General features: G+C 56.5%; 1 protein-coding gene across 8 annotated transcripts; it reads left to right on the top strand.

The window, feature by feature from the left end:
• Window positions 1-23: 23 nt before the first annotated feature.
• Window positions 24-27,739, top strand: LOC148755355 (ciliogenesis and planar polarity effector 2). 8 transcript variants are annotated; one of them, XM_088790203.1, is made up of 17 exons: window positions 566-713; window positions 1,732-1,884; window positions 17,952-18,395; window positions 18,801-19,082; window positions 19,252-19,360; window positions 19,439-19,515; window positions 19,835-20,097; window positions 20,907-21,067; window positions 21,172-21,324; window positions 21,563-21,692; window positions 21,841-21,915; window positions 22,087-22,176; window positions 22,352-22,512; window positions 24,477-24,635; window positions 24,776-24,855; window positions 26,434-26,556; window positions 26,951-27,739. In XM_088790203.1, exons 1-17 carry the CDS (start codon window positions 602-604, stop codon window positions 27,106-27,108), a joined length of 2,730 nt encoding a protein of 909 aa, XP_088646329.1. In that variant the 5' UTR covers window positions 566-601; the 3' UTR covers window positions 27,109-27,739. The 8 variants fall into 8 exon arrangements, with proteins under 8 accessions (XP_088646328.1, XP_088646326.1, XP_088646327.1 ...); XM_088790199.1 differs by lacking the exons at window positions 566-713; window positions 1,732-1,884 and adding an exon at window positions 14,358-14,512 and having other exon boundaries at window positions 26,452-26,556; XM_088790196.1 differs by lacking the exons at window positions 566-713; window positions 1,732-1,884 and adding an exon at window positions 14,358-14,512.
• The last annotated feature ends 157 nt before the right edge of the window (window positions 27,740-27,896 follow it).

The following is a 27,896-nucleotide window of genomic DNA, read 5'->3' as shown; positions in this document are numbered from 1 at the left end:
TGCGCTTCACTCATGCACCAGCTCCTGGCCAGGCGACGCGCACCGAAGCCAAACTCAGGACGGGCGGAAGCAGGCCTGGCGGGCTGGGCGGCGGGAACGCAAGGCTGACTTTTAAAGGGATCTGTTCGTCCGCGAGCACTGCTGATGGTGAGGGCCGAGTGGCCCCAAGAGTCGGTATCAACGAGATAGAGGAGAAACAGGGCTGTGTGACCCATCCCGGAGGTGACAAGGGAGAGGGGCCATGTAAATGCCCTCTGGGCAATAATGGGATGGCTGCCCCCCAGGGAGCACTGGGGGCGGTGATGTAGACGGTACTATGGAATTGTGCCTTCTGGGTAACAGGAGGGAGATGGGAATGTGTAACCTCCCCCTCCCCAACCTACCAGGACAGTGAAAGGGAGCTTGGACTCTAAAAATGCTAATTGGGATAAAAAGAAGGGTGGGACTCCTTAACTGCTCCACCCCCCAAGGAGGGAGCTGTGGCTCCACGGGAGAGTCAGAGGGCAGCTTAAGAGGGATCACAGGTCCAGGTTGGGACAGTTACCCTCTCGCCCTGCTCTCAGCATTCTGCCATCTCCCTACGTCATCAGGGTGCCCAGCCATGGCCAGACCACCCGCCCCGGGCTCGGTGATTGTCCCAGACTGGCACGAGAGCGCCGAGGGCAAGGAGTACCTGGCCTGCATCCTGCGCAAGAACCGCCGGCGGTTGTTTGGTAAGTGTCCCTACCCCCCAGCCTGTCACATGTCATTCCATGGGTAGAACAGTGTCACCTGTTGCTGTGGGGTGGGGAGTGGAGCAGAGAAGCAGGGCAGAGAGGGCCTGCTGCACTGTACTTCTCAGCCTTGGGGACCCCTAGAAGCCCTATCCTTGGGGCCCCATCCCCAAATCGCTGTAGAGCTAATTCCATCACCAGAGCCAGGAAACGGGCAAAACCCTGCCAAGATCTACTGTCACTAGAGAGGCTGTTGACTGAGCCCTCACCAGGTGCCAGGCCCTCTGCTGGGCACTTTACACAACTCCCATTGAACTTTCTCAACATCACATCTTACAGACATGTTAAGACTGGTGAGTAGAGACAAGCCTCTTTCATATCCCGCTGTCTCCAGGATGAAGCCAACTCCACCGGCAGGGCAGGGCTGACAGGCCAGCAGGGGGGCCTGGCCATCAGCTGTGAGAGTCCTGCTCTGACCAGGACAAAGTAGCAGAAGGCTTACGACCGGAAAATGAAAGGGCAACCCACAACTTAGGACTTTCAGGTCCTAAGCCTACAGATGTATCATAATTTAGACAGTTTTCTGCAAGTTTTAAATTTAAAACATTCATAAATATCTTGATATATTGATTCTAAGGAGTTTATTTACAGTAATGGGGAATACTTTTATTGATATTTCTCCACTGAGGAAAGAATTATGAAAAAAACCTTGCTTTTACATGTGAGAAATCTAGAACGTGATAATATCAATAAAAAACCATTCATGCATCGAACTTCAAAAAATAATAATTTGGTAGTATTTGAAGTAGGCCTTGGCTCAGCTCACAGAGCATAAGTGTTCTCAGCAGAGCTTCTTGTCCAGGACTGCTGCTTGGGTCCCAGGCCTCTGTAATGGGCATAGAGTACCGTGGATGGTTAGCCCTGAAAAAGCCCTTAGAGATGAGGTTGTCCAACCCACGGTCTGAAGGGCAAGTGCAGGTTGACCCCCTGACCCCACCTGACTCCCTCCTTGCCCCAGGGCTGCTCGAGCGACCAGTGCTGCCCCCGCCCATGGCCATTGACACGGCCAGCTACAAGATCTTCGTGTGTGGGAAGAGTGGCGTGGGCAAGACGGCGCTAGTGGCCAAGCTGGCTGGTCTGGAGGTGCCCGTGGTACACCACGAGACCACTGGTGAGTCCATCCTGGAAGGCCTTCTCTGGGGTGACGAAAAGACTCTGGCGCTGGACTGCACACATGGTAACCAGCCCCACCATGTATTCTGCAACCTTGGGAAGTCACTTCACCTCTCTGGGCCTACATTGGCTCCTCTGTGCCACAGGGATAGTAGTACCAACCCCAGGGGGTTGCTGGGGGTTGCCTAGCATTGTGCCAGCACAAGGTAGGTTCTCGGAAACACTAATCCTTCCTTCTTGTTTCCTTCCACTGGATGCTGATTGACCATCATATTGCAACATCCTCCAGTATCCTTCGGCCTTTGTGTCCCCTTGTGCATATGAATGACACTGCTGCTTTGTCATGGCTGGGGCGAAAGCTGTGTCTCCTTTGTAGACTGAAGGCTCCTCCAGGGCAGATCGGTTCCCCCACATGAGACTGAGAATTCTCCCAGGTCTGTGACTATGCCTTCCCCATCAGACCGGAGACCTACCAGGGCAGGGACATATTCCTTCTCTTCCTTCCTGGCCCCCCACCCTCTCCACCTCTGCCTCTCCCATGCTAAGTGGCTGACCCTGCCCTCCCCAGGCATCCAGACCACTGTGGTATTTTGGCCGGCCAAGCTGCAGGCCAGTGACCGTGTCGTCATGTTCCGCTTTGAGTTCTGGGACTGCGGGGAGTCTGCGCTCAAAAAGTTTGATCACATATTGCCGGTGAGCAGGTAGGGGGGCCTGGGTGGGTCCTGGTGGGATTGGTTGTCTGAGGTGGGCTTCTGAGTCCAGGAGTTTGAGCCCAGCCTGCCTGGTTTGCAGGAGCCAGAATTGGGCATGAATGGACTGAGGGCGCTGCCCCAGCTAGGAGAGCTCTGAGCTGGCCCTGGGGACTGGGGCCCAGCCAGGGCTCTGCCCTGGGACCAGCTACACCCTGTTCTGGGCCTCTGCTTCCCAGTCTGTGAAAGAAGGGATTGTGCTGAGACATCTTGGGGCCTTGCAGCTTATAGGAGGGCACTGATCCCACGGTTACAAGCCTTGAATCAGTCTCCCCATCCCCAGGCTTGCAAGGAGAAAACAGACGCTTTCCTCTTCCTCTTCTCTTTCACTGACCGTGCCTCCTTTGAAGACCTCCCTGGGCAGCTGGCCCGCATGACAGGTGAAGCCCCTGGTGTCGTCAGAATGGTCATCGGCTCCAAGTATCCTTTGGGTGGCTCCTAGGACTGTCAGAGGCCACACTTGGCAAGGTGCAGACCCTGCCTCTACCCAGCTGTGGCATCCAGCCCCATGGGATTTATCTCAAAGGCTGTAGCAGGGCCTCCCCCAGACCCTGGCTGTGGGGCTCCGGGGAGGAGGGAGAACTGGGTGTGATGGGGTAGTTGGCAGAGGTGCCTGGTCAGGCTCCTTGACCCTCCTCCAGATTTGACCAGTACATGCACACAGACGTGCCCGAGCGTGACCTCACAGCCTTCCGGCAGGCCTGGGAACTGCCCCTCCTGCGGGTGAAGAGTGTGCCAGGGCGGCGGCTGGCAGATGGGCGCACGCTGGATGGGCGGGCTGGGCTGGCTGACGTTGCCCACGTGCTCAATGGCCTGGTGGAGCAGCTGTGGCACCAGGACCAGGTGGCAGCTGGCCTGCTCCCCAACACCCCAGACAACACCCCCAGCTGAGGTGTGGTAGCACCCTGAGCGGGCACCTGTGATCCCTACTCCTGACCCTCAGGTGACCCAGGGCAGAGGGCAGGACCCAGGGCCCAGGGCTGGGGCAGGACTATTGATCTTAGCTAAGGACGGGCCAGAGGGGCCTGGTCAGGGAGGATGGTGGCCTGCAAAGGCTCTGCCCCAGCAGCACTTTCCTTGCAGAATTCATGGCAGTGAAGTGGGGCAGTGGTTTGAAGCCCACTGGCTTCTCCCTCGGCCCTGGGAGTCTAGGCTCTGGAAACTGAGGAGCTGCATGGGTAGGCCCAGGACTCAGGCATCTCCCACCATCTCCTGCTGTCCTTCCCCTGCAGCACCCAGGGAGGTTGACTGGGGAGAGGGCATGCCCCAGCAGGGCCCTCGACCTCAAGTGACTTTCAATCAAGAGCTTGTATTAGTTAAGGAACCACCATCTGCTATACCAGATAAACCCTGAAATCTCAGTGGCTTAACTCTATAAAGTTTTTTTCTTATGTCTCACCTCAAGTGGAGGTGAAGGTAGGGGTTGGCGCTCCATGCACTGGTTCAGAGACCCAAGCTGAGATCTTCCTGAGACCGTGGCTTCCTAGGTTGCCCTGACATCAACATCCAGTCAGCAGACAGATCAGTGCAAGTGGAAGGCCAGTCACCCAGGTTTCTGTAGACCTGGCCTAGGGCGGTGTGCCTCATTTCTGCCCACATTGCATTGGCCAACACCTAGTCACATGGTCACATAGAGCTGCACAGGAGGCTGGGAAATGTAGTCCACCTGTGCATCCAGGCGCTGAGCCCTGCTCTGCAGTGCCTCTTTTGATCATGAAGCTGTCAGGCTAGGCTTAGGTAGGATAGGGGCCTGCCAGCATCACTGGGCAGGGCCAGGGACTGGACCAGGGCGGGCCACGGAGTGAGTTGGCCTGTTGGGCAGCTCTGCTGTGTGGGAAGACAGCGAGAACAGGAGCCGGAAGGTGAGTGAACTTGCCCGTTCTTGTGTCTGATCCCTGCCGCATCAGCCAGAGGCACTGGTGAGTGCTGGCTAAAGTGTGTGGGGGGCATGGAGGGTGCTAACGAAAGGGGGCTTTTATACTTTCTGACAGTCCCTTAATGATACCCCGTCTGGCTCCATAGCTGGGCCCCTGGGCTGAGGCCTGACCTGAGTCTGACCCAGTTGGCAGGGCCTAGGTATCGTGACCCCCAAAGCCTGCTGGCCCTTGGAGCCCGCTCTTGAGAAGACAGCACTGGCAGCTCTGTACACCACACTCGCACACGTGATCATGTGTGCGCACACACCAGCACTTGTCCTAAAACACTCCCCCCCTTCCAGGCCCACACAGGAGGCTCATACATGTACCCCCTGCTTGCACTCCTGAGCACACTGATCGCCTGCATGGCACCTGCTATGTCTGTCCATCATGGGCATTGCCTGTTGGCTTGTCAACCCTTCCAGGACCTGAAGGACTAACTTAACACTTTCTTAACCCCAACTCTGGTTCAGAGCAGAGGCCTGAGCTTCCTGTATCTCAGAGAGGGAATGTCCCTGGCAGGACCCCAGGCCTCACAGCGGCACAGCCCATATGCCACTGCGGCCTTCGGCTCTGCTCCCAGGCAGCTGGCCTTCAGCACGGTCCCCTCTGTTCTTAGTTCCAGTTGACTTTACCACACTAGGGCAGCAGCAAGGTGTAGGAGTGCAACCTGGTGACAGCCTCTGGGCCTGAATGTGACCCTCGTGCTACACATACCTGTGTGTGATCACCGGCTACCCCGCATCCCATCCCAGCCAGTTATCTCTGGGCTTAAAACTCTCCCAGAAAGGAAGCTTCAGCATCCTTCTTGGTACCAGCTCTGCCAAGAGCCAGAAGGTTGCCTTGGAGAAATAACCCAGATCATCCCCTCGGCAGGGCAGGCCAGTCTTATCCTGGTTAGTTAGCACTGCCCCAGTCAAACAATCACCCATCATCCACCTTCACTCCAAACTAAGGTGTGAACCATTCCCTTCACCGTCTCCTTGGGAAAGAACAAAGCAGGGAGGACAGTGAGGCTGGAACTTGAAGCCTGGCCACCCCCCCATCCCAGCATTGTTTGCTCAGCCCTGAGAGTGAGCTCAGTTTGTTGAGAGTGAGTGAGAAGGGAGGGCGTGTACACCCGCAGGGATCCAGGCCAACTTCCTGGGCCTGTCCCCGGGCGGTCCACAGGGCCCGGCACCTGCTTTCATGTTCTGCTGTTACCATCTTGAAATTCTGGACACTGCAAATTGTGTGGTGGGTCCTGTATACGTCGTCCAGGGAGAAAGTCTGGGCTCCAGATAAAGCTCTTCTCAGGGCCTAGCAGAGGCCACTGTGGCGTGTCAAAGGCCACCAGGAAATCAGGGAGTTGTCTTTTCCCAGTTTTGGTGCCAGAAATTACACCATAAAGTCTCAAAGGCACATACCCCCCACTCGTCCCTACGTGCCCCTATTTCCTTTAATTTTGGCTTTAGTACAGCACACACATACCTCCACTCCCCACTCAGGATGAATGTGGACAAGGTGGGGCAGACCGTTCCTAACTGCTCTTCTGCCCCTGCAATGGGACAGACTTCGCCCTCGCTGGCACAGGTGGAGAAGCCGCGACCCCCGTGGCGGGTCGAGCGGCAGCGACTCCTGCAGCTGCGCTGGCGCGGTAAGTTCCTCTGGAACCTGCGCGTGGGCAGGCAGCTCCTCGCGGAGGTGAGCGCTGCAGAGGCGGCCTGCGTGGGCTCCATCCCCGAGACTCTCCTAACTGGCTCTGACCTGCGCAAGCGATTTCAGCACTTCATCGGTAAAATGGACTTATTGGTACTGTGAGCCCCATAGCGGGCTGTCATGATCAAATGGGCGAAGTGTGTAAAGCCCTCAGCCCAAGGCCTGGCATATGGGAGGTACCCAATAAATGGGAAACAGCAGCCATTACTATATGACCCCGGCCTACTCAGAATCTACCTCTACGTTTGTAATATGCGGGTGCTAGTTCTCTCTCCTGGTTTGAAATGTAAACGAGGAAACGCGTGTCAAAGCGCTTTTGAAGGCAGCAAAGACCCGCGTGGAACGGGATCTGTCACCCCTGGCCGGGATCGCCAAGGGAGGGGCTCCGGGCTCTGGCCCACCCGAGACCCGGCCCCCCAGGAGCGCGGTCCCACAGAACACCGCGCCTGCGCCGTGCACTTCGCCAAACTGAGCGCGCCCTGGGAGTTGCTCGTGTTCTACTCGGAGGAACTGAGCCTGTGCCCTCCGCTGCAGGTGGGAAGAAGTGTGGTCCCGGGCAAGGTCATCTTGGGGGTGGAATCTTCCCAGGTATTGGTGACCCTGCGCTTGTCCCCCATGCTGGACCCAACACGGACTCCGCGGAGCTGCTGCGGCGCTTGCATCTGTGCAACCAACCCCTCTGCAGTAACATCTTCCTAACAAGCCGCTGGACTTCCACCTGTGCACCTTCCGCTGCTCCCTGCTGGAAGAGCGAGGTGGAGTGAGACCTCAGAATGGGCAGGGCCTTCAGCAGAGGGGCGGGACGCCAACTTCAGACTTAGTCCCATCAAGGCTCATTTGCTCGTCGTTGGTTTGTCTGGAAGGCAACTCCTGCCTTAACCTACTTTAAATCTCCGGCCTGTCCTTTCTGGAGACCGGTGCCCAAGCCGTGTCCTAGCGGTTCCTGGTCCCCAATTCCCACCTGTTCAATCCCCCGCAGATACTTACCTGGCTGGAATACACCCAGCCCAGGTGAACTTTGTGGTTAAATGGGCTCTCTGGTTTTAGCAGCTGGCACATCTTCTTCCTCTGTCCTCAGCCCAGAGACTCTGAACTCCATCGTGTGAGGCCTGAGACTGGGCGGAGCATCAGCTTCTGACCCCTGCTCTGTGTAGATTCCTGGGCAACGATTCCCACGACTCCTACTTTTACAACACGCAGAGGCACCGAATGATGAGACAGCGCCTGGGGAGGGCCCATCTGGGACCTTAAGTGGGTGGAGCTGACCCAGGATTCTCCCTGGCAGTGGCAGAGATGCTGGCCCGCCACCGTCTTTGGGAAGCAGAAATATGCAGAGGTGGGCATTGCTGGTCCGCTGGTGGACACTTCAGCCTCCTCACTGCCTGAGGCAGAGATAACACACGCTCAGCGTTCTTCCACTGTCAGGGCATCCGGAGAGGATTCTGGGACTTCCCTGCGTCCCTCCCTCCTTTTGTTCCCCTAGAGCCCCTCTGAGCTGCCCTGGTACCAGGTGCCTGGGGCAGACCTCACCCCTTGCCAGTTGCTGTACTCATACCGGGCCCACTGGGGGTGCTGCAACAAGTGTAGTCCCTGGGTCACGTACAGGAGTACTTTGGGGAGCCGGCCCGGTGGCTCAGGTGGCTGGAGCTCTGTGCTCCTAACTCCGAGGGCTGCTGGTTCAATTCCCACATGGGCCAGTGGGCTCTCAACCACAAGGTTGCCAGTTCGATTCCTCGAGTCCCACAAGGGATGGTAGGCAGCGCCCCCTGCAACTAAAATTGAACACGGAACCTTGAGCTGAGGTGCCACTGAGCTCCCGGATGGCTCAGTTGGTTGGAGAACGTCCTCTCAACCACAACGTTGCCGGTACGACTCCCGCAAGGGATGATGGGCTGCGCCCCCTGCAACTAGAAAACGGCAACTGGACCTGGAGCTGAGCTGCGCCCTCCACAACTAAGACTGAAAGGACAACAACTTGAAGCTGAACGGCACCTTCCACAACTAAGATTGAAAGGACAACAATTTGACTTGGAAAAAAGTCCTGGAAGTACACACTGTTCCCCAATAAAGTCCTGTTCCCCTCCCCCAATTAAATCTTTTTTTTTTTTTTTTTTTTAAAGAGTACTTTGGGGAGAAGGTAGTCATCTATTTTGCCTGCTTAGGGGAGTCTGGTGCGGAGGGTGGAGCCTGGAGTAGAGTACAGAGATGGAAACCGGCCTTGTATCACCCCTGCCTGCTGCTACACAGCCTGGCTGCTGCCTGCCGCCCTGGAGAACAACCTGGTCTTTATCTCTGGCTTAGTCAACATGGGCACCAACATACCAGCATGAGTGGGTTGGGGGGGGCGCAGTGTTAGAGGATGGGTTCGGTAGGCTGGGTCAGCTGGCTGGTTGATAATAGACCCTCATAGGATGGAGACCTGCCAGCAGGGGTACCTACCTCATGTGAACACTCTGGCATACCTGTGCCACATGGAATATTTCTGAGATGTGCCCCATGGCCAAGGTGAGCCAGGCATGAAAGCAAGGGAATGGGTAGGTGTTTGGGACCCAGCACCTGGGCTTGGCTGCTGGGAAGGCAGTGCTGGGCCCTGCCCTACAGCGTGTCCTCTCTCCGTCCCTCGCACCCGAGCTACCTATGTGACCATCCAGGAACTGTTCTTCAGCATCATCATGTCCTCCTGGGCCATGGCCTTCCTGGAACTCTGGAATTGCAAGAGCAGCCCCTTGGCCCACACTGGGACTGCAGTGACTTTCAGGACCGCAGTGATGCCCAACTCTCCAGACCCACAACTCTGCTTCCCAGAGTTCCCCGAGGCCACAGGCATGCTGGGAAGAGCTGAGACATATGAGTCCAACATGCCAGGATCCAAATCTAGCTGCTTCCCACACTTTTCCTGGGTTACTTTTCTACCCTCTCCTGGTGTCAGGATGATGGTAAACATTGGGAGCCTTTGTCTCAAAGAGAAACCCTGCTTTGAACAAGGAAATAGGGGAGAAGCATCCACTCGCCTACCCATCCAGCCACCCACCTATCCACCCAAATATCTAGTCATTGATCCTGCCTCTGTTTGCTGCTTTCCATCTCCACTGCCACCCCACACCCTGTGCCCCGTCCAAGCCAGTATTCTTTCTCACCTGGATCCCTGCAGTCACCTCCCAACAGGCCTCCCTGCTTCTATGTGTGCCCCACTTAATCCATTCTCAGCTGCCAGGGCAATCCTGGAAATACAAACCACATCCTGCATTATCCTACTCAAAAGCCATCCAGTGGGCTCTCATGGGATACATGGAAAACCATTCAAGCCCCTCACAGAAGCCTACAGGGCCGTGTGATCCCTTGAGCCTGGTCCCTTGAGGCTTCCCGCCTACTCACTGGCTCTGCAGTCATCCTCATCATGGTGAGGGGGCTTTAGGCCCTTGCTCTGCAAAAAGTGTCCCTTCCAGGGGTGCTGGGACCTTGGTGGCCTGCCGTCCAGCTCTGACAGCCTTTCCTGCTGACCCCCCAGCTCTGCATGGTGGTGATTTTCCTGGTGTCTGTCATCATTTACTATGGCATTGTCAGCGTTGCAATGTTCCCTGCAGGCAGCCCAATGCTCATGACCCAAGGAGTGTCCTTTGGGACCATGGAGGGTGGGAGCACGGTTCTGAGCTCCAGGCCCAATGTGGGCATCCTCAGTCCTCGCAGTGCTCCACATGGCTGGGCTCCAGGTGAAGGCTGTCACTCTGCGTTGGCTGGCAACAATGTCAACACCAGCAGCCCTGTGCTCAACCTGGGGCTGACCCCCTCTTGGGCCAGGTCTATCCCTTGCTGGCTGAGCAGCTCACCAAGTGGGGTGAGTGAGGGCAGGGGTTCACACGGGTGTCCTGGTGTCAGTTGGGAACTGGGAGCCTTGCGTCATGGTCTACCTGTACCTCCTAACCTGCAGCTCCACCCTTGGTGTCACCGGACTGCTCAGCCATCCTCAAGTGAACGGTTGGCATTAGGGGAAGGAGGGTTGGGGACAGAGCATATGGACTGACCCAATGGGCTATACCTGGCCCCTGGCACCCAACAGAACTCTGACCAGCTCTGCGCTTTGCCCAGAGATGCACAGAACCCAGACCGTCCATGAAGATGCCCTCACTTTCAGTTTTCATCTTCCAGTTTGTCAGTTTCTACTCCTCTCCCTTCTATGTGACATTCTTGAAAGGCAGGTGAGGACCCCCCTCCCATCCTCTGAGGCTGTTGCCCTCCAAGGCAGTGGCCCAGAAAAGCAGCAGCATCCTTGAACCTCCAGATTTGTCTCTACCAAGGTCTTGCTGTTGACCTTAAAGCTGGTCCTTGATATCCCTGGGCTTTAGTTTTCTCTGTAACGTATCAATGCCTCATTGGATAGATGTGAAACTCTGACACCTGCATTCATTTCCTCATTCCTCCTTGGGTGGCACAGGCCTGACACCCCCACCTCCCAGTGCTGCAGTTTGAGCTCATCGCCACCTTTGTGGTGGCCTTTCGTTGAGCACCTTGGACTAGATACCGGGGACACAGAAAGAAACAAGAGCTGGTTATTCTCTCAGGGAGCTTCCAGTTTTGAATGAGGACTAGTTAGGAGTCTTAAAGGGCTAGGCTCCCAGGAGGTGGTATGACTGTAATTGCCCCTGTCATTTGGAAGGAGTGGTAGGGAGAATCACCAAAAGAACTTGCCCCCCCCATCCCCCACAGCAGCATGACCCCCTCTTCCTGGGCCAGAAATTCCCCATTGGCTTCTCATGGGTTGAGCAGTAGATATGGGCCATGGTCTCAAAGGCCTCTTGGAACACATAGCCCTCTGGGTCTGTTGGGACCTGGGTGGTGGGGGTTGGGGGGACATGGCTCCAGTGTTAACTCTCAGTGGGTAGAAGTCCAGCAGGTCAGTGGCATAGTGGGGAGAGGGGTCCCCTCAGCATGGAGTTTAGCTGCAGCCTGGTCCCAGAGTGGGAGGGCACATTGCCCAATGATGCAGTGGCCCGTGGGTTTGTGGGACACCCTGGTCAGTACTGCATTCTGCTTGGCATTCAGAACGAGGACATGAGTACTCCCGGGTGGCTGGCTCTTGGTAGGTGGGGATCATTCCCTAGTAGGGGCAGGATCTGTCTGTGGGGCCTCCAAGGAGCAGGGGGCCAGCTCCATGCTCTGGCAGGGAGGTGCGGCCACCCCGTGTAACCCCTAAGCCCTGGGTGAGGTGCATGTCTGCCAACCAAAGTTTGGCCCCAGTGACTGCCACCTAAGCCGGGAGGGCTGGAAGCTGAGTCTGTGGGGCAGAGCTGGCTGGGAGCACTTGCTGAAGGGGCAGGGCCAGGCTCTAGCAAGGAGGGCTGGGAATGTCCCACGGGGAGTTGAATCTTCACAGGGTTACCCCGCCTCTGCCCTCCGCAACCCAGGTACAAGGCTTTTCATGCAGGGGAACCTCGTTCTCTTGAACTGGAAGCTGCTGGCTGTGCGTCTGGTCTTCATCGCCTTCTGGGTAAGCTCAACCATCTGTCCGTTGGACAAACCTGGGTTCAAGTTCAGGCTCTGGCCGACTGGCGTAAATGGGGATATATTACAGAATGGGATCTACTCCATAGGATCGTTAGGAAGACTCCATGTCAAGCGCTTGCTGGGTGCCTAGCACTTCGTAGGTGCTCAATGATTTGATGTTACTACTACCTACTACTACTACATATCTCTTGGCCATAGACCTGGAGGAAGGAGAGGAAGCATTTCCCTCCAGCTTTCCCAAGATCCTCTTTCTCAAGCCCTACCTCTAACAGGGTCCCCAGTACTAAAGGGTTCGGATTAGAATACAGGCTCCCCAGCCTTAGAGGTGTGGAAAGACGCCTCTGTGTCGTTAGACAAATGCCAACTTGTTTATGCTTCGGTTTCTTCACCTGTAAAACAGGAGTAGTCATTATATTCACTTCCTAGAATTGTTGTGAGGATTCAATGAATACTCAAAATGCTCTCAATAGTGCCTTGCACTTAGTAGGTGCTCCATAAATTAAGTTTGCTAAAGCAATCATTCTCTCTTTGGCCCCCCTTCTCCCCAACACGTGGTGTTCTTCTTCCTGCACCTCATAGCCTGGCTAGTGCCGATGCGCTAGCCACCCTGGCTATCAAGATAAAGCGTGAGCGCTACCTGGGCAAGTTGGCGCTGGCGCACAATCGCGAGGCGCAGCTTTCGGTCAGCGAGACCTGCTGACCCTGGTTCTACCCCTCTGACCACGCCCCCTCTGCCGGCTTCCAGGCCTAGTTCAGCTTTCTTTCTCCGCCCTCTGGTTTGGCCCCGCCCACTGGTTTGCTCTCTCCCAAGAGGGAGGATTTGGCCAGATTACCTATAATTATCTCCTGGCCCCGCCTTTCACCAAACTCCGCCCACGCCACGCCCCCTTTGAAACATCTCTGCTCGAGTCTCCTCTACTCTGGAGGGCCAGAGAGCTCAGCCTGACCAAGTCGTGCTTTCTGTCCACTGCAGCAGAGACGCTGTGTCCGGAGCCCAGGCGGGACTGCCCTTCCAGGACCTTAGGTCTCCCAGGATGCTCCTTCGATTGTGGTCCTCTGCTTCTGGCTAGGTCTAGGCAGTACCTTGGCCAGCGTCTCCAAGGTCCACCTGGAGCCGGGATGAGAGGGTTAGAGTTCTCTGAAGACCCCCAGTCCTGCGCTGTCTCCCTCCCCATGTTCCTCGTCTCTTGTCCTATGTGCAATGTTGACAATAAACCTCCCTCTGCTCCCCCGATTGCCACCTCTCCACGGACACCTGGTCCCCACCCACTGTGTGCAGTGTCTTCTCATTATGTGACGATGCTCTGAGGCGCCAAAGGGGATAAGAGGCTATGGACTGACCTAATCACTTTGAATTGAATGGTCACCAGTTGGTAGGGGGAGAGTTCATTGGGGTCTGGGCCCTGGACCCACTTTCCTATGTGTTCATCAAGGCCTGCAGTGTATGAATAATAATAAAAGGAGTTAATTCGGGCAGCTGAGACCCCTCCCAAAGGGTTTCTCACACACTTCTCACCAGATCCTCCCCAAAGCCTGGTGAGGCAGTACGGGGTAGTGGTTAAGGACCCAGGTTGGTGATGGAGTCAGACAGATGTGGATTTGAACATTCGTTCTGACTCTTATTAGCTGTGTGACCTTGAGCTAGTTATTTAAACCCTGGAACCTCAATTTCATCATCTGTAAGGTAGGGACTTTATAGAGCTGATGAGAGATTTAAATGGGATAATGCCCCTGACAACTGTACAGCCTCGTGTCCTCTTCTGACAAGTGGGAGCAATAACAGTATCTAGAACCGTGCCTGGCACACAGTGACTTATTAGCAACAGAAGTATTAGTGTTTTTGTACATATTCCTGTTAATACTAAGTGCCTGGACAATTGCCGAGTGCTCAGATACAAGGCAGGTAGTATTAGGGAGAAACAGCTTCCCTTTTCACAGGCTTGGAAAGATTGCCTGGTGGGCACAGAGTAGGCCCTCCTTACCCGAGGCTGGTTCTACTTGGGCTATTTGCTTTACTGAGGGCTCATTTGGTGTGGACTAGAGTCTGGGAAGGCTTCCTGGTGGAGGAGGCCATTGGAGATGGTGAGGTGTGTCATTCTGGGTGGCAGGGGAAGATGGGTCATTCATGAGGAGCAGTGATGCTGGAAAGGCCAGCCAGGATGATGCCAGATCATCACCTGTCAGGACTGCCATCTGCCAGTCATAGAGATGAGTGTGCCCATTTTGTGGATGCTGCAGCCAGCTCAGAGAGGGTCAGCACACTGAGGAGGTCTCAGGGTCTCTGAGGAGTCCAAGGCTTGAGACGTTCTCTGTGGTCCTCCCAGGATGCTCCTCAGCCCCAAGGAGCCTCCTGAGTACATCTCACACTTGGGAAGCTCTAGAAGAGGGGAGACCTGTCTCCTAGGAGGAAAAGCAGTGCCTCCCTGTCTTTAGGACGTCAGTCTGGGGTCCTTCAGAGCCTCTCCTGGGCATAGGACTCCCATTGTTCCAGCCCCCCTCTTGTACCCCAGACTGGCCAAACCGGTTCTGGGGAAGGGGGGCGGGGTGCAGGCACGTTGAGACAACCGCCTGCCCGCCTGCGAGGTTCCCTCCGCCTTCACCTCCCCCCTCCCTGCCCCACACAATACCCAGGAGCTTGCATTGCCGGGCTCAGGGGCCATGCTGACATCGCCCCCTGAGGACCTGGCTGCAACCCCAGAGCCCCCAGGGTGGCCTGGAGCCCTGGACCGTGCTGGAGGCTGGACGGAGCTCCCTGGCTGAGGTAGGGCCCCACCTGGCTGCCAGCAGCCCCATCCTCCTCCCGCCAGTCTTCCCAAGTGAGTCCTTTGTGCTTCCCGACTGGCCTCTGATCCTGGTCCCCACTCACGGCCTCCTGGGGCTCCACAGCGTGCTTGGCTCCGACCCCTTTCCAGCCATGACCTTCCACTTGCCTTTGCCCCTTAAGGGGCTGGGGGTCCCTGGCAGCGTCCCTACTCCTCTGGGCAGCAGGGCAAGGGGCACCAGGGAGGGGGCAGGGAAAAGCTAGGCACAGGAAGCCAGAGATGCTTTCCCTGGACCATGGTGGTGTCCAAGGACCGTCTCTGCCAGCCTTGCCAAGTGTTCCCACTGTCCCTGTGATTAGCAGTGCCCACTGGATGGGACCTTTGGCCTCTCCCCATCCTTCTCAACCTGCAGAGACACTCATGATGACACAGGTTTCCTAGAAAGGGCAGCCAGAAGGGGCCTTTGGGGCTACTTTACAGATAGGGACACTGAGGCCCAGGGACAGACTGTGACTTGCTGAAGGCCACACAGCTGGTCCGTGTCACTTGGGCTTTGAATCTTGGCAGGGGATTTCCCCGATGGGTTCCAGAATGTCTTGCCTAGTGGGTGCTCGAGTATCCTGTGGTCATGTCTTGCGTAGCTAATGTCCCTGCTACCTAGGCCAGTTCTCTTCCTGAGGTTTTTTATTTATTTTCCTAGCAGAAATGAGCTACACACAATATGAACACAACTCGGTCCCTCTTCGGTCTCCAGCATTGAGGGTCAGTGGGTCACATCCCTGGAAGGCCGGAGGGCAAGCAGCCCAGGTAGATGGGTCATTCTCATCACCCCTCAGCCTGGACAGAGGTGGAGGCTAACTCACTCCTGGCTTCCCCCTCCAGGGACCTGCCTCCAACCCCATCTCCCCAAAATGCCTTCTACCACCACCCAACATTCACCCAGCTTTCTTCTTTGAGGTTTTAGGAGGCGGTATTCCTGCCCCAAGAGCTCCATCTTTTTTTCTGCTCAGTTATTTCTGCAACTGAAGGGGTGGGGGGTGGGGGGGAGGCTCCTTCCTGCCCTCCAGGGGCTTCCAGAACCCAAGTGGAGAGAATCTTTCAGAATATAAGGGAGCAGGGGCATGTGTGTATTCTCGCACCTGTGTGCCTACAGAAGCAAGTGGGACTTCTGTGTTGAGGACTTATGGTTCCTGGAGAGAAAGAGACCTGTCTGGTGGGCAGTGGTCCCGTGTCTCCTGCCACATGTTCCTAGAAAGAGGGTGTGTTTCACCCTCACTGCCTCAGTTTCCCCATCTGTGTGATGGCCCAAGCCATCCCCTTGACTTGAGAAAGACTAATCATAATCAGAAGAATGACTATCAACGACAAAGTTCCCACTATGTGCTACATGCGTAATCCTTAATTTTGATATTAGCATTGCAAAGTTGACAGGACTACTCTATTTGCCAGATGAGAAAACTGAGACTTGCTTAGATGGACAGAGGCTTAAGGTACAAGCTAAAGCAGTAACTGCCCCTTAGGACGACCCCCACCCCCACCCGTACCAAGGCAGGGGATGAAGAGAACCAGGGAAGAGTTGAGGGGTTATGCAGAGAGAGTGGGGCCCAGTCAGAGCCAGCTGTCCCCACTGGGTCCTCTCTTCCCTCACTCTCTTCCAGAGTCACTGACACTGTCACTGCTTCTTTAAGGCCAAGGTTTTCTCCCTATGTATGTGCACTGGGTCCCTGGGTATTTCAGCCAGAACGGTTAGCTATTACTTCCTCCAGGAAGCCTTCCTGGAATGCTAGGGTTGAGTGGAGCCCAGCATCCTACTCTGATGGTTCTTCTGGCTCTGCTCTTGCCAACCTGAATTGTAACTGTTTTTGTTTTGGCTTCCCCACTGGTCTGGCAACCCTGCGGGACATGAAACATTCGTCCATCTGTCTCCCTGGCGTATTCTGGGCTTCACATCTGTCTCTGAGTATCTGGTCCGTCTGAAATTTTCAGTGTCTGTCTCCATCTCTGGGTCCCTGAATGTCTCAGAGTCCATGATTTCTGGTTTCAGTGTTTTGGGTCTCAATTTCTGAGTTGCTGTCTAAAGGGTCCCTGTTCTCTAGGTCTATCTCAGTCTCTGTCTCCTGGGTCTTCTGGCCCTGCCAGGCTGGGCACTGCCCCTTTGGCCTGAGGGGCCTCTGGGGTGGGGGGGTCCTTGCTGCCCCGCCTGCCCACAATGAGGCCAGGCTAGGGTAGGCCCCCGCCCAGCCGCTGCCTGCTCCCTCCCTCCCTACCGCTTGCCTCACCACAGGGTTTGATGAATCAAACTCTTTGTCTGGGTGGGATCTCCCCCAGCCAGCTGGGCAGAGAGGGCTTCCCCTGCCGGAGCAGCTGAACATCAGCAGCGGGCCTCAACTGGAGAGGTGAGGGGCTGCAGGAGGGCAGCAGCAGAGGGCCACAGGGCAAGGGCTGTGGGGGCTTGGACCCCTGGATCAATCATCAGGCCTGTCCTGAGGCTCCGGCAGCCTCCCTGGGTTGACTTCCTGCCCAGACAAGACCCGTTCAGCCTGGCCTGATCCCGGGGCTGGGAGCTGGGGTAGGGAAGATACTCTCCCTCGCCCTAAGCTTGGGGTCTGGGACACCTCCCTGCCCTTCTCCTGGGAGGGCCCAGCCTGATCTGCGTAATGGCGCGCCTGCCAGTCTGTGACCCTCCCAGCCAGCTTGGCATGGGTGTGGGCACCACTCAGCGCTGAAGCTTGCAACTCTGGGCATGGGAGAGGAGGTTGGGTAACAGCAAAGCCAGGACTTCTCAGCCTGTGTCTGTGTGTGTCTGCATCCTGGTGTGTGAGTGTGAATGGAACTGGAGTGTTGAGAAAGCTTGAGTGGATATGTAAATATCTGATGGGTCAGCGTGTGTGTGTGTGTGTGTGTGTGTGTGTGAAAATATGTAGTTATGCACAAAAGTGTGTGTGAATGTGTGAGTGTATCTGTGAAAGTATGTATGTCAGTGTGTGTACTCGGGGGAAAATGTGTGTGGATGTGCATGGAACATCCATAGACTTGTGTGACAGTGTATGTAGCGACATCGGGTCATGTCAACGAGAGTTAGAAAATGTACAAGGTGGTTAAAAGTGCACACTCAGGTGCTAGACTGCCTGGGCTTCATCATTCCCCAAATAACATTTGCACCTCGCTTTCCTCACCTATAGGATGGGGATAATAATAGCATCAACTCAGGGTTGTTATGAGGATTAAATGAGTTAAAATGTATAAAGCACTTGGCCTATCATTCATTAAGTGCGATGTAAGTATTAGCTATTCCTGTATAATTAGGTGTGTGAGTGTGCTTGTACATACGTGTGTACATATGTCTACACACAAGGTTTGTCCAGGCCTCCAGGACATGGTGCCTTACTGGCCAGCCCGGCTGTCCTGTGTCTGGCTCTGATACCTTCTCCTCTGCAGGCCCAGGTGAGCGGCAGAGCAAAGGAGGAATGGACTGTGGGCCACCTGCCACCCTCCAGCCCCACCTGGCCGGGCCAGCTAGCACTGCCCGCCACCCAGTAGCTGTGTGCCAGCAGGAGAGTCTGTCCTTTGCGGAGTTGCCCACCCTGCAGCCCCCAAGCCCTGTGTGTCTGGATCTCTTCCCTGTCACCCCAGAGGAGCTGCAGGTTCCTGGCAGCCGCTGGTCCCTGGGGACCCCTGCTCCTCTCCAAGGGCTGCTATGGCCCCCATCCCCAGGAGTCCCAGACAACGAGATCTCCACCAGTGGAGGGATGCGGCCCAGCAGGGCTGGCAGCTGGCCACACTGTCCTAGTGCCCAGCCCCCACCTCTGGAAGGACCCTGGAATCCCCAGCACCCACAGCCGCAGCGCCGGGCCAGCCACGGCTCAGAGAAGAAGTCAGCTTGTGAGTTACTCTGGATGAGGGGTGGTGGCCCTGTGGGGCAGATCCGGGAGAAGTTGGGTGGCTCTTTAGGACTCTTAAGCCCCAGAGTTCCCCAAACAGGCAGGTCAAGTGGTAGATTTTAGTGATAGGGAACTGGAGCTCAGGGAAGATAAGTGACTTGTCTGAAGTTACACAGCAAGTGAGTGGCGGTGCAGGGCTCTCTGGCCCTTTGCCCACCTGCAGTCAGGCGTGTGCTCTCTCTACTCTTGTTGATCCCATTTCCTGGGGACCAGATCTCAGCAAAAACATTGCCCTTTCAATTGGGCACATCACCCAGATGCTCAGGGCCATGGGACAGCAGCAGAGATGAGGTGGGGAGAGACCCCAGTGGATGCCAGCCTGCGCTTTCACCCCACCTCCCTGCAGGGCGCAAGATGCGGGTGTACCAGCGTGAAGAGGCCCCTGGCAGCCCAGAGCCCCAAGCGGTCTTCCTCGAGCCTGGCCAGATGGCAGAGCAGACCCTGAACACAGAGGATCCTAGGCCGCTGGAGCTGTCTGGGCCCACCCGAGTGGGCCTTGAGGGGCCTGAGCGGAGGCGCTTCTCCGCCTCTGAGCTGATGACCCGGCTGCACTCTTCCCTGCGCCTGGGGCGGAATTCGGCAGCCAGGGCACAAACCCCTGGGTCAGGCACTGGAGCAGCCCGGGAAGGTACCAGCTCCTCTCGTTGGCCCTAAAAGCAGCCCATGAAACAGATGTAGGGTGGGGCAAGGTCAACTCACTGGACACCTGAGACTGGCTGCTGGCCAGCTGGAGTGTGGTGCCTTGGTGGCCAGAGCCACTCTTGGGACCACCCACTCTCAGCTCTTGCCCTCTCCAGGGAAAACATCTGGAAGGGAGTCGCGCAGTGTGGAGATGAGGGTGGATGGTGTGGCGATGGCAGCCCCTGTTGACCCAAGCAGGGGCCATGGCAGCTGGCCGGAGTCCAGGTACCACCTCCCACTCTGGGATCAGGCCTGAGGCAGAGGTGCAGGCAAAGAAGAGCCCTGACGTTCTCTCTTTCCTAGGCTGCACTCGCAGGAAGAGTCAGCTCTGGGTTCCAGGGGTGACAGCGAGCGACGCCAATCACGGTTCCTCCTTAACTGTACGTGGGAGGAGGTCATGGGGGAAGGGCCTGGGGGTTTGGGGAAACTGGGTAACTGGGGTTTTGAGAGTTGAGAAGTAGGGATCCTGTGTGAGAGAGAGAGAGAGAGCTAGGTTCTCAGTGTGCAGCACAGAGGCTTGCCCACAGTTGGTGCCCAAGCAGTGTTCATGAAATGAGTGAGTGAGTGAATGAATGAATTCAGTGTCCTGCTACCTGAACCGTCGAAAGGCCTGTTGAGGCGGGCTCTTGGAGGAGTCAGGGAGGAGCCGGGCAGCGGACGGGTGCCCCACAGCCCTCCCCCGCCCCTCTCCCCGCCCAGCCGTCCTCTACCAGGAATACAGCGACGTGGCCAGCGCCCGCGAACTGCGGCGGCAGCAGCGCGAGGAGGAGGGCCCTGGGGACGAGGCCGAGGGAGCGGAGGAGGGGCCCGGGCCGCCGCGCGCCAACCTCTCCCCAAGCAGCTCCTTCCGGGCGCAGCGTTCGGCACGAGGCTCCACCTTCTCGCTGTGGCAGGACATCCCCGATGTGCGAGGCAGCGGCGTCCTGGCCACGCTGAGCCTGCGCGACTGCAAACTGCAGGAGGTGCGCGCGGGGACCCGGCGGGGCGGTCCAGCAGGGCTACTGGTCTTGGGAGGTGGTCCTGAGCCCAGAGGGGGTGGGGCAACAGAAGGGGCGGGCCAGGAACACGTGATCCCTGGACTTAGCCGGGACCCGGCCACAGGGGTACCGGGCCAGCGGGACTGTAAACTGCAGAAGGTGGGCATGGGAGCCCGCGGGAAACGCGGGGCCCAAGAGGATGGGGCCGATGGGACCGTTAATGTGAAGGTGGATGCTACGACCTGACAAGGCGGGGCTAGCTGCCAGCAGAGACTGAGGAGCCTGGGAGCCGGAGGCCAGCTGAGAGGCTGGGCAAAGGGGCGGGGTCAGGGCGGGGCCAACGGGGGCGAGGCCTAGGATAACGCAGGACCGGAGGAGGGGCGGAATGCCGCTGAGACGGAGGAGGAGGAGGGATCGCTGATAGTCCCGACTGGGGAATAGCCGAGCCATCCGCAGCGAAAGTGCCTGGGCCGGGGCGGGGCCAGGAGCAGGGGCGGGGTCAGTGGGAGGGCGGGGCCACAGAACGACTGGGGCCGGGCTCCATGGGCGGTGTTAGGAGCTCAGTCGAGGGTCCCAGTCAGGTTTGAACGATTGTGCGCGGCAGGAGGCGGGTCCCGAACCCCACCAGGCAGTAGATCAGGAGTGAGGCTAGTGGAGGGGCAGGGACACGGGGTGCGGCTATGTCTAGGAAGGTGGTGTCCTGGGCTTGGTAGAGTTGGGAATAAGATATTGGAGGCAAGGGCATCCGGGGTGGGCTGGCCCAGCCCGTTCAACCCGCGTCCGCCCTTGCTCAGGCCAAGTTTGAACTGATCACGTCCGAGGCCTCATACATCCACAGCCTGTCGGTGGCCGTGGGTCACTTCTTAGGCTCGGCTGAGTTGAGCGAGTGTCTGGGGACGCAGGACAAGCAGTGGCTGTTTTCCAAACTGCCCGAGGTCAAGAGCACCAGTGAGAGGTGAGGGAATAGCCTGGCCTTGGGGTGGGGGGCTGAGCCTGCGATTGGTCGGGTTCCTAAGTCTGGGGTCTCACTCTGGCCCTGACCGCTCGCCGACCCCTCAGGTTCCTGCAGGACCTGGAGCAGCGTCTGGAGGCTGATGTCCTGCGCTTCAGTGTGTGCGACGTTGTGTTGCACCACTGCCCGGCCTTCCGCCGCGTCTACCTGCCCTACGTCACCAACCAGGCTTACCAGGAGCGCACCTACCAGCGCCTGCTGTAGGGCTGGGGACTTTGAAAGGGGGGAGGATAGAGGGAGTCTCAAGCTGGAGTAAGTGCAGAGTACTGAGTGTGGAAGGGTGGCCTGAGAGGGAGGGGTCCCTGAAAAAGTGCTCTGTAACCAGGATGCAGGAAGGATGTATTGAGAAGTCACCTGTAGCACCAACAGGGTGGCTGGGGTCATGGATCCCAGGAATTCAGGCCCACCTGTGACCCCAGACCTCTCCCTATTTTCCAGCCTGGAGAAACCCAAGTTCCCCAGCATCTTGGCTCGCCTGGAAGAGTCTCCTGTGTGCCAACGTCTGCCCCTCACCTCCTTCCTCATCCTGCCATTTCAGAGGATCACCCGCCTCAAGATGCTGGTGGAGGTACCTAGAGGGCACCAGGCTGCAGAGTGAGGGCTGGGCAAGGGAGATGCCATGGTGCCTACTCGCCAGTCCCTTGGGGCACCCACAGGTGGACAGGGTCAGAGGGGGAGGTCATGGCCTGCCTCATTGCACCCACCTCGCCCTCCAGAACATCCTGAAGCGGACAGCACAGGGCTCTGAAGACGAAGCCATGGCCACCAAGGCCTTCAATGCGCTCAAGGAGGTGAGCTTAGCAGGGCGGGGGCTGTCTGGCTCCCGAGGGCCTCCCTGAACCTCCTGTGTCTCTAAAAGAGCCCCAGCCTTCAGAGCCTCTGGTTCCCAGGGGGCAGTCTGAGGCTGGGCTCTGGGAGCCAGGGTTGGGGGGCTGCAGGTGACCCACCCATGGCCTCCCCAGCTGGTACAAGAGTGCAATGCCAGTGTGCAGTCCATGAAGAGGACAGAGGAGCTCATCCACCTGAGCAAAAAGATCCACTTCGAGGGCAAGGTGCGTGCCTGCAGGGGGCGGGATGGGCACGTAAAGGGGAGCTCTTGCCCCCTCCTTCCCTGGGGTCTTCAGGCCACTTCATCACTGCTCACAGCCTCCCATCCCTGGCCTGTGCTCTCTGCCCTGCTGCCTCGGGCCTGACCTGTCCTCTCCCTTGCCTCCTTCATCTGCTCAGATCTTCCCGCTGATCTCTCAGGCCCGCTGGCTGGTGCGGCATGGGGAGCTGGTGGAGCTGGCACCACTGCCTGCGGCGCCCCCCGCCAAGCTGAAGCTGTCCAGCAAGGCGGTGTACCTGCACCTCTTTAATGACTGCTTGCTGCTCTCCCGGCGGAAGGAGTGAGTCGGGGCAGGGTGCAGGGGGAGATAGATTGGAGCTAGACTCCCTTCTTCCCCACCAGTGGGCTTACAACCAGTCCATCACTGGGCCAGGGAATGCCAGCGTGTGCCAGGCTGTGTTGCCAGGGCAGCCTGAGCCTAGGAGGCTCCTGCAGGAAGGGCGGAACTTCGAGGCAAGTTCATCTTCCAGACCTGAGAATCCATGGCTAGACTGTGTGCAGAGGACTTTGAAGCTGTTCTGAGCTTAAGCCAATTAGAGCAGGGATTAAGAGCGTAGCGCTGGAGTCCTAGCTCTGCCCTGAGTCATAATGATAATAAATAACCTTTACTGAGTGCCTATTCTGTGCCAGACATCCTGTGTGGATCATTCCCTTAGTCCTCTAAACAGCTCCCTGGGAGGTAGGCGCCCTTGTTATTCTGAGGAGCATGTAACTGCTAAATGCAGGAGCCAGGAGGAGACTAGGTCTGTCTCATGCCACATCCCAGGCCCTTAACCACTGTACTATCCTCTCTTCCACCTGTAAAATAGAGACTACCATGTAGGGAGAGTCCATGTGATAATAATTCATGAAGAGCTTAGCACAGTGCCTAGGACATAGTGAGCACTCACTCAGTCTTGGCTGTGATTAGTATAAGTGAGGGATGAGGGAGAGGACTTCCTGAGTGGGGTAAGCCTTGAGGCTAGATGTGATGGAGGATGGACATCTTATGCTAGGGGAAGAGTTCCTTCCTGATTTATTTGTGCATTCAATAAAGCATCACTGAACCCCTGTTCCCTAGTGGACCCTCTGATGGGTACTGGGCATATAGAGACGAATGGGACTTGTTCTCTGCTCACAGGAGTTCTCAGACCCGTGAAAATGCATCCTGATAACCTCCTGGTCAGGGTTTTGATGGAAGGGTACACTGGTACTGTAGCATACCCTGGTGTTGGGTGAGAACCAGTAAAGCATCACAGAGGAAAAGGCATATGAGCTGGGTTTTGAAGGATAAGTAGGAGTTTTCCAGGTAGAGAAGTTTGGGGGGATATAGCAAAGTCACCAGAAGGTATAAGAGCAAAATGTGTTTGGGGGAGATGAAGGCTGGATTTGAAGAGGGGAAGGGCAGGAGAGAGAAGTTGGGGTGTTGAAAGTCAGGGTACAGAGGCTGTACTTTCTGAGGGCAGTAGGGAGCATAGAGAGTTAAGCAGAGGCGTGGTTTTACTCCTAACCAATTTGGAGGATGGATTGTAAGGGGAGATACTGGAAGTTCTTGCAATTGCCCAGGTGAGAGTAGATGCTCCAGAAGAGGTAGGGGGCTCAGGATAAGTGAATTCTGGGGACTATAAGGAGATTGACAGATAGGACATAGCTGGTGGGGAGTGGGGTTGGGGGAGGGAGAAGGGAGAATGACGACTGAGTTTCCTCTTAGGAACTTGGTGGGATCTTTCATTGGAATGGGGAATAGTGAAGGGATCTGGTTTGGAGTGGGAGATAGTTCTTTTTAGATGAACTGGGATGAAAGGACCTACGGAACATCTTCAACTTCCCCTCCAACTCACCCATCCTTCCTGCAAGTGTTTATTGGACCCATATTGTGGGAATAGAGTGGCAAACAAGAGACAAATTTCAGCTTCCAGACCAGTTAGCAAGTCAGACACTAAATGGTTCAGAGGTCTCATCAGAGTTGCTGCCCAGTTGGCTCTTTAGAACCGGGGCTCAGGGCAGAGGCTCAGAGAGAAGTTGACAGCATGGTCTTCTCACCTTCCACCTGTCAGTGAGCTGGCAGCAACACAGCTCCCAATTCCTTTTGGGGACTGCTGGCTGCCAGGGAGGTGGTGCCCTGCGCAGCCAAGTTTCCTTGGGGAGAGTGCTAGAGGGGCAAATGACCTCTTCTGCCTTTAATCAGAACTTGCCTGGTCCTGAGGGTGGGGGCTGGGAGCCTGAGCACGAGGCCAGGCTGACCTTGCGTCCCCGGCCCTGCAGGCTAGGGAAGTTTGCTGTCTTTGTCCATGCCAAGATGTCCGAGCTGCAGGTGAAGGACCTGAGCCTGAAGCCCCAGGGCATCCCTGGGCACGTGTTCCTCCTTCAGCTTCTCCACGGGCAGCATGCGAAGCACCAGTTCCTGCTGAGAGCCAGGACGGAGTGAGTGGGCCTGGGTGTGTGGGGAGAGAGGACCCCGCAGGCAGGCACAGACCTTCTTCTCTGGCTTTAAGATGGTGGCATAGGGCAGGACACCCTGGCTGCAGTTTGCATGTTGTGATAACTCAGCCTCCCCTCCCCAGAAGTGAGAAGCAGCGATGGATCTCCGCCATGTGCCCGTCCAGCCGCCAGGAGGACAAGGAGGTCATCAGCGAGGGGAAAGGTAGCAGCCTGCCACCCTCCTCCCTTCTGTGCCAACCTCCCCTGGGCCGGGTACCTCATTGCTCCTTCCCTCCAATCCTGGGTGCCACGTGACCAGCAGGGCTACTAGGGAGAGAGATGAATCAGCCAGCTCTGCATAGCTTTGAAGGATGGGCAGGATTCACATAGGACAGGCCGACCCCCATATACACAGGAGTTGACAACGTTTTCTATATGTTCCTATTTCATCCCCACAGAAGCCCATTTTCCAAGTTAGAAAGCAGAGATTCAGAGAGATGAAATGTCTTGTCCAAGTTCACCCAACTAGCAAGTGGCAGAGCTGGGACAGAACCCAGATCTGTCTCTATCTTTGTATCATTTGCAATAGGGCAGGAACCAGAGTGGCCAGGGCGTGTGGGGAGGTGGTGGTGGTGGCAGGTGGAGGTGCTCCGTGGACATAGAGACTTGTCCTTTGGGTGTGGAATGAGGCGGGTAAGCCAGGGTGCAGCCCAATCACAGAAGACCTTGACGAAGGGTACTAGGTAGCCATTGAAGGTTTTTGAGCAGGGGAGTTAGGGCTGAGCCAGTACCTGCCATGTGTCAGGCCTGGTGTTAGAGGCTTTATATATGCAATCATTCTACTTAGTCCTTACAACAACTCTGTTAGGTGGACTCATTTCTCATTTGAGAAAACTGAGGCTCAGAAATGTTAAGTAACTTGCCCAAGGTCACACAGCCAGTAGGTGGCAGAGCTGGGATTCAAACCAGGCGTGGCCCCAAAACCTGTGGTTTCCCCAGTGCTACCAGCTCACCTTGTGTGATAGTGAGAATTGAGGGCCTGGATGGGAGCAGATTTTCTGGCTTGAGCTAAGAGTCCTGTTTAGGCTGGGGGTGAGCTTCCCGTTCCAAAGAGGTGGTCAGGGAAGGCCCCTGAAGGATAAGGAGAGACAGCCATGAAAAGACCTGGGGAGAGCACTTCTGGAAGGAGGAACAGCCAGTGCAAAGGCCCTGAGGCAGAGGGGAGCTTAGAGTGTTTGAAGAACAGCAGGGTGACCAAGTGTGGCTGAGCTTCATGGGTGAAATGGAGAGAGGAAGAAGAGGGGAGGAGAGGAGATTAGCAGGGGGACAACGCCAGACCACGCAGGGCTGTGTAGGTTGCAAGGAGGACTTTGGGTTTCATTCTAAGAAGAACAGGAAGGAAGCCCTGGAGGGTTATAAATGGGGGAGTGATGTGGCTTGAATCCCAGTGGAGAAGGATAGACTGGAGAGAGCAGCAGATAGCACTAAGGGGTACATGAAGCGGCCATTACTATTTCGTGGGGGGTGTCTGGGGGCAGTTGGACATTGGCCTCGAGGTCAGGAGCAAGGTGTTGGACTGAGCTGGGGAGATGAGAGCCCTGGGCACCGAAGCACTAACCAAAGCCGGGGGGACTGGATTCACCTAGAGCTATGTTTAGGGTAAGAGAGGAGAAGCGTGACCATGGTGGGCTAGGAGGGGCCGAGGGAAAGAAGCAGCAGCCACCTTCCCACCCCCTTACTTCCTCGTACTGCCCCTCCCTGCCCCCCTGCCTGACCCATCATGCCCTGCGGACTCTCTCAGACTCCCTTGGGCTGTCAGACCACCCCCAGGTTCAGTGTGTCAGGACATACAAGGCACTGCAGCCAGACGAGCTGACCTTGGAGAAGACTGACATCCTGGCAGTGAGGACCCGGACCAGTGACGGTGAGAGGGACCTCCTGGGAAGGCGCCCCTGATGGGACTTGTGTGGGCAGGAGGTAGCTAGATGGCTAAGACCTCACAGGAGAAGGTTATGCAAGGGTTGATCAACCACAGCGTACAGGAATCAAGTTAGACAAGAGGAGGAACTTCCTGATTGTAAAGATGTAGGATTGAGAGTGACTGACAGGGGAGGGTAGGAAATACCCTTCTTCCAGGATGTCAGGAAAAACAAGCACAGCTAGAGGCAGGGTCCTTTCTGGAGCTGGAAGATGCTGAGATGATGTTCCCCGGGCCCCGGGGGTGCAGATGAGGTGTGCAGGGCCTGTGTCCCCTCGCATAGCTGGCCCTCATGTCCCTCTGCTGCCACTGATGCTGCTCCTGGCCTGTGTGCCCCCAGGCTGGCTGGAGGGGGTCCGCCTGGCAGATGGTGAGAAGGGGTGGGTTCCCCATGCCTACGTGGAGGAGATCAGCAGCCTCAGTGCCCGCCTCCGAAACCTCCGGGAGAATAAACGGATCACGAGTGCCACCCGCAAACTGGGGGAGCCTCCTGCATGATGGGCAGCCATGGCCTAGGACACCAGCTCATGCCCGGCTCCCGGACAGGTCTGGAGGAGCCCTGCAGTGTCTCCATGCCCCATGCCACTGCTACGGGGACTTCTGCTCTGTGGCCAGGCATCGAGAATACAGCCTGTCCTATGCTCCTCAGTGTCCGCTCTTCAGGGCCAAGGGCGGTTTCTTCCTCTGGCATGGGGGCCACAACAGGTGACCTCTGATATCTGACAATGAGTGGGGCCCTCTTCCTTCCATGCCCTTGACCCTGCCTGACTCTTGGTCCCTCCAGCAGGGGCCTGGTATTAATGGATACTGGGACCTGTATGTACTTGGGGTCTTCTCGCCAGAGCCGGTGTGGGCCCTGATTGTTGTGACTTGTCTGTAAATAAACTCCCATCATGCCTTTGCTTGGAGTCTGAGAGCCATCTGATGCTGACCCTACCCGAACCCCATTTACCCGGCCAGAGATCAGGAGGGTCTCTGGCTGCCCCCCACTGGGGATTTGCCCTTCTGTAGATTTTACCTCTTCACGGGAGAGGAATTGTTGTATCAGTTAGACTTCTTTGGGTTGCAATTCACAAAATAGTAAATTCAAATAGGCTTAAATATTAAAGAGGATTTATTCGTTCTTGTATTTGTTCCTTATAGTTTCTATAACAAATTATGACAAACTAGGTGACTTGAAACAACAGAAATTTATTCTCTTATAGTTCTGGAGGCGAGGAGTCTGAAATCAGTATCATTGGGCCCAAATCCAGGCATGCAGAGGTCCGCGTTCCATCTGTAGTGGA

Source organism: Rhinolophus sinicus, chromosome 14 (genome assembly GCF_057876585.1).
Source record: "Rhinolophus sinicus isolate RSI-liver-muscle chromosome 14, RSI-T2T, whole genome shotgun sequence".
Taxonomy (NCBI): domain Eukaryota; kingdom Metazoa; phylum Chordata; class Mammalia; order Chiroptera; family Rhinolophidae; genus Rhinolophus; species Rhinolophus sinicus.
This window is presented reverse-complemented; position numbering and strand designations above follow the sequence as displayed.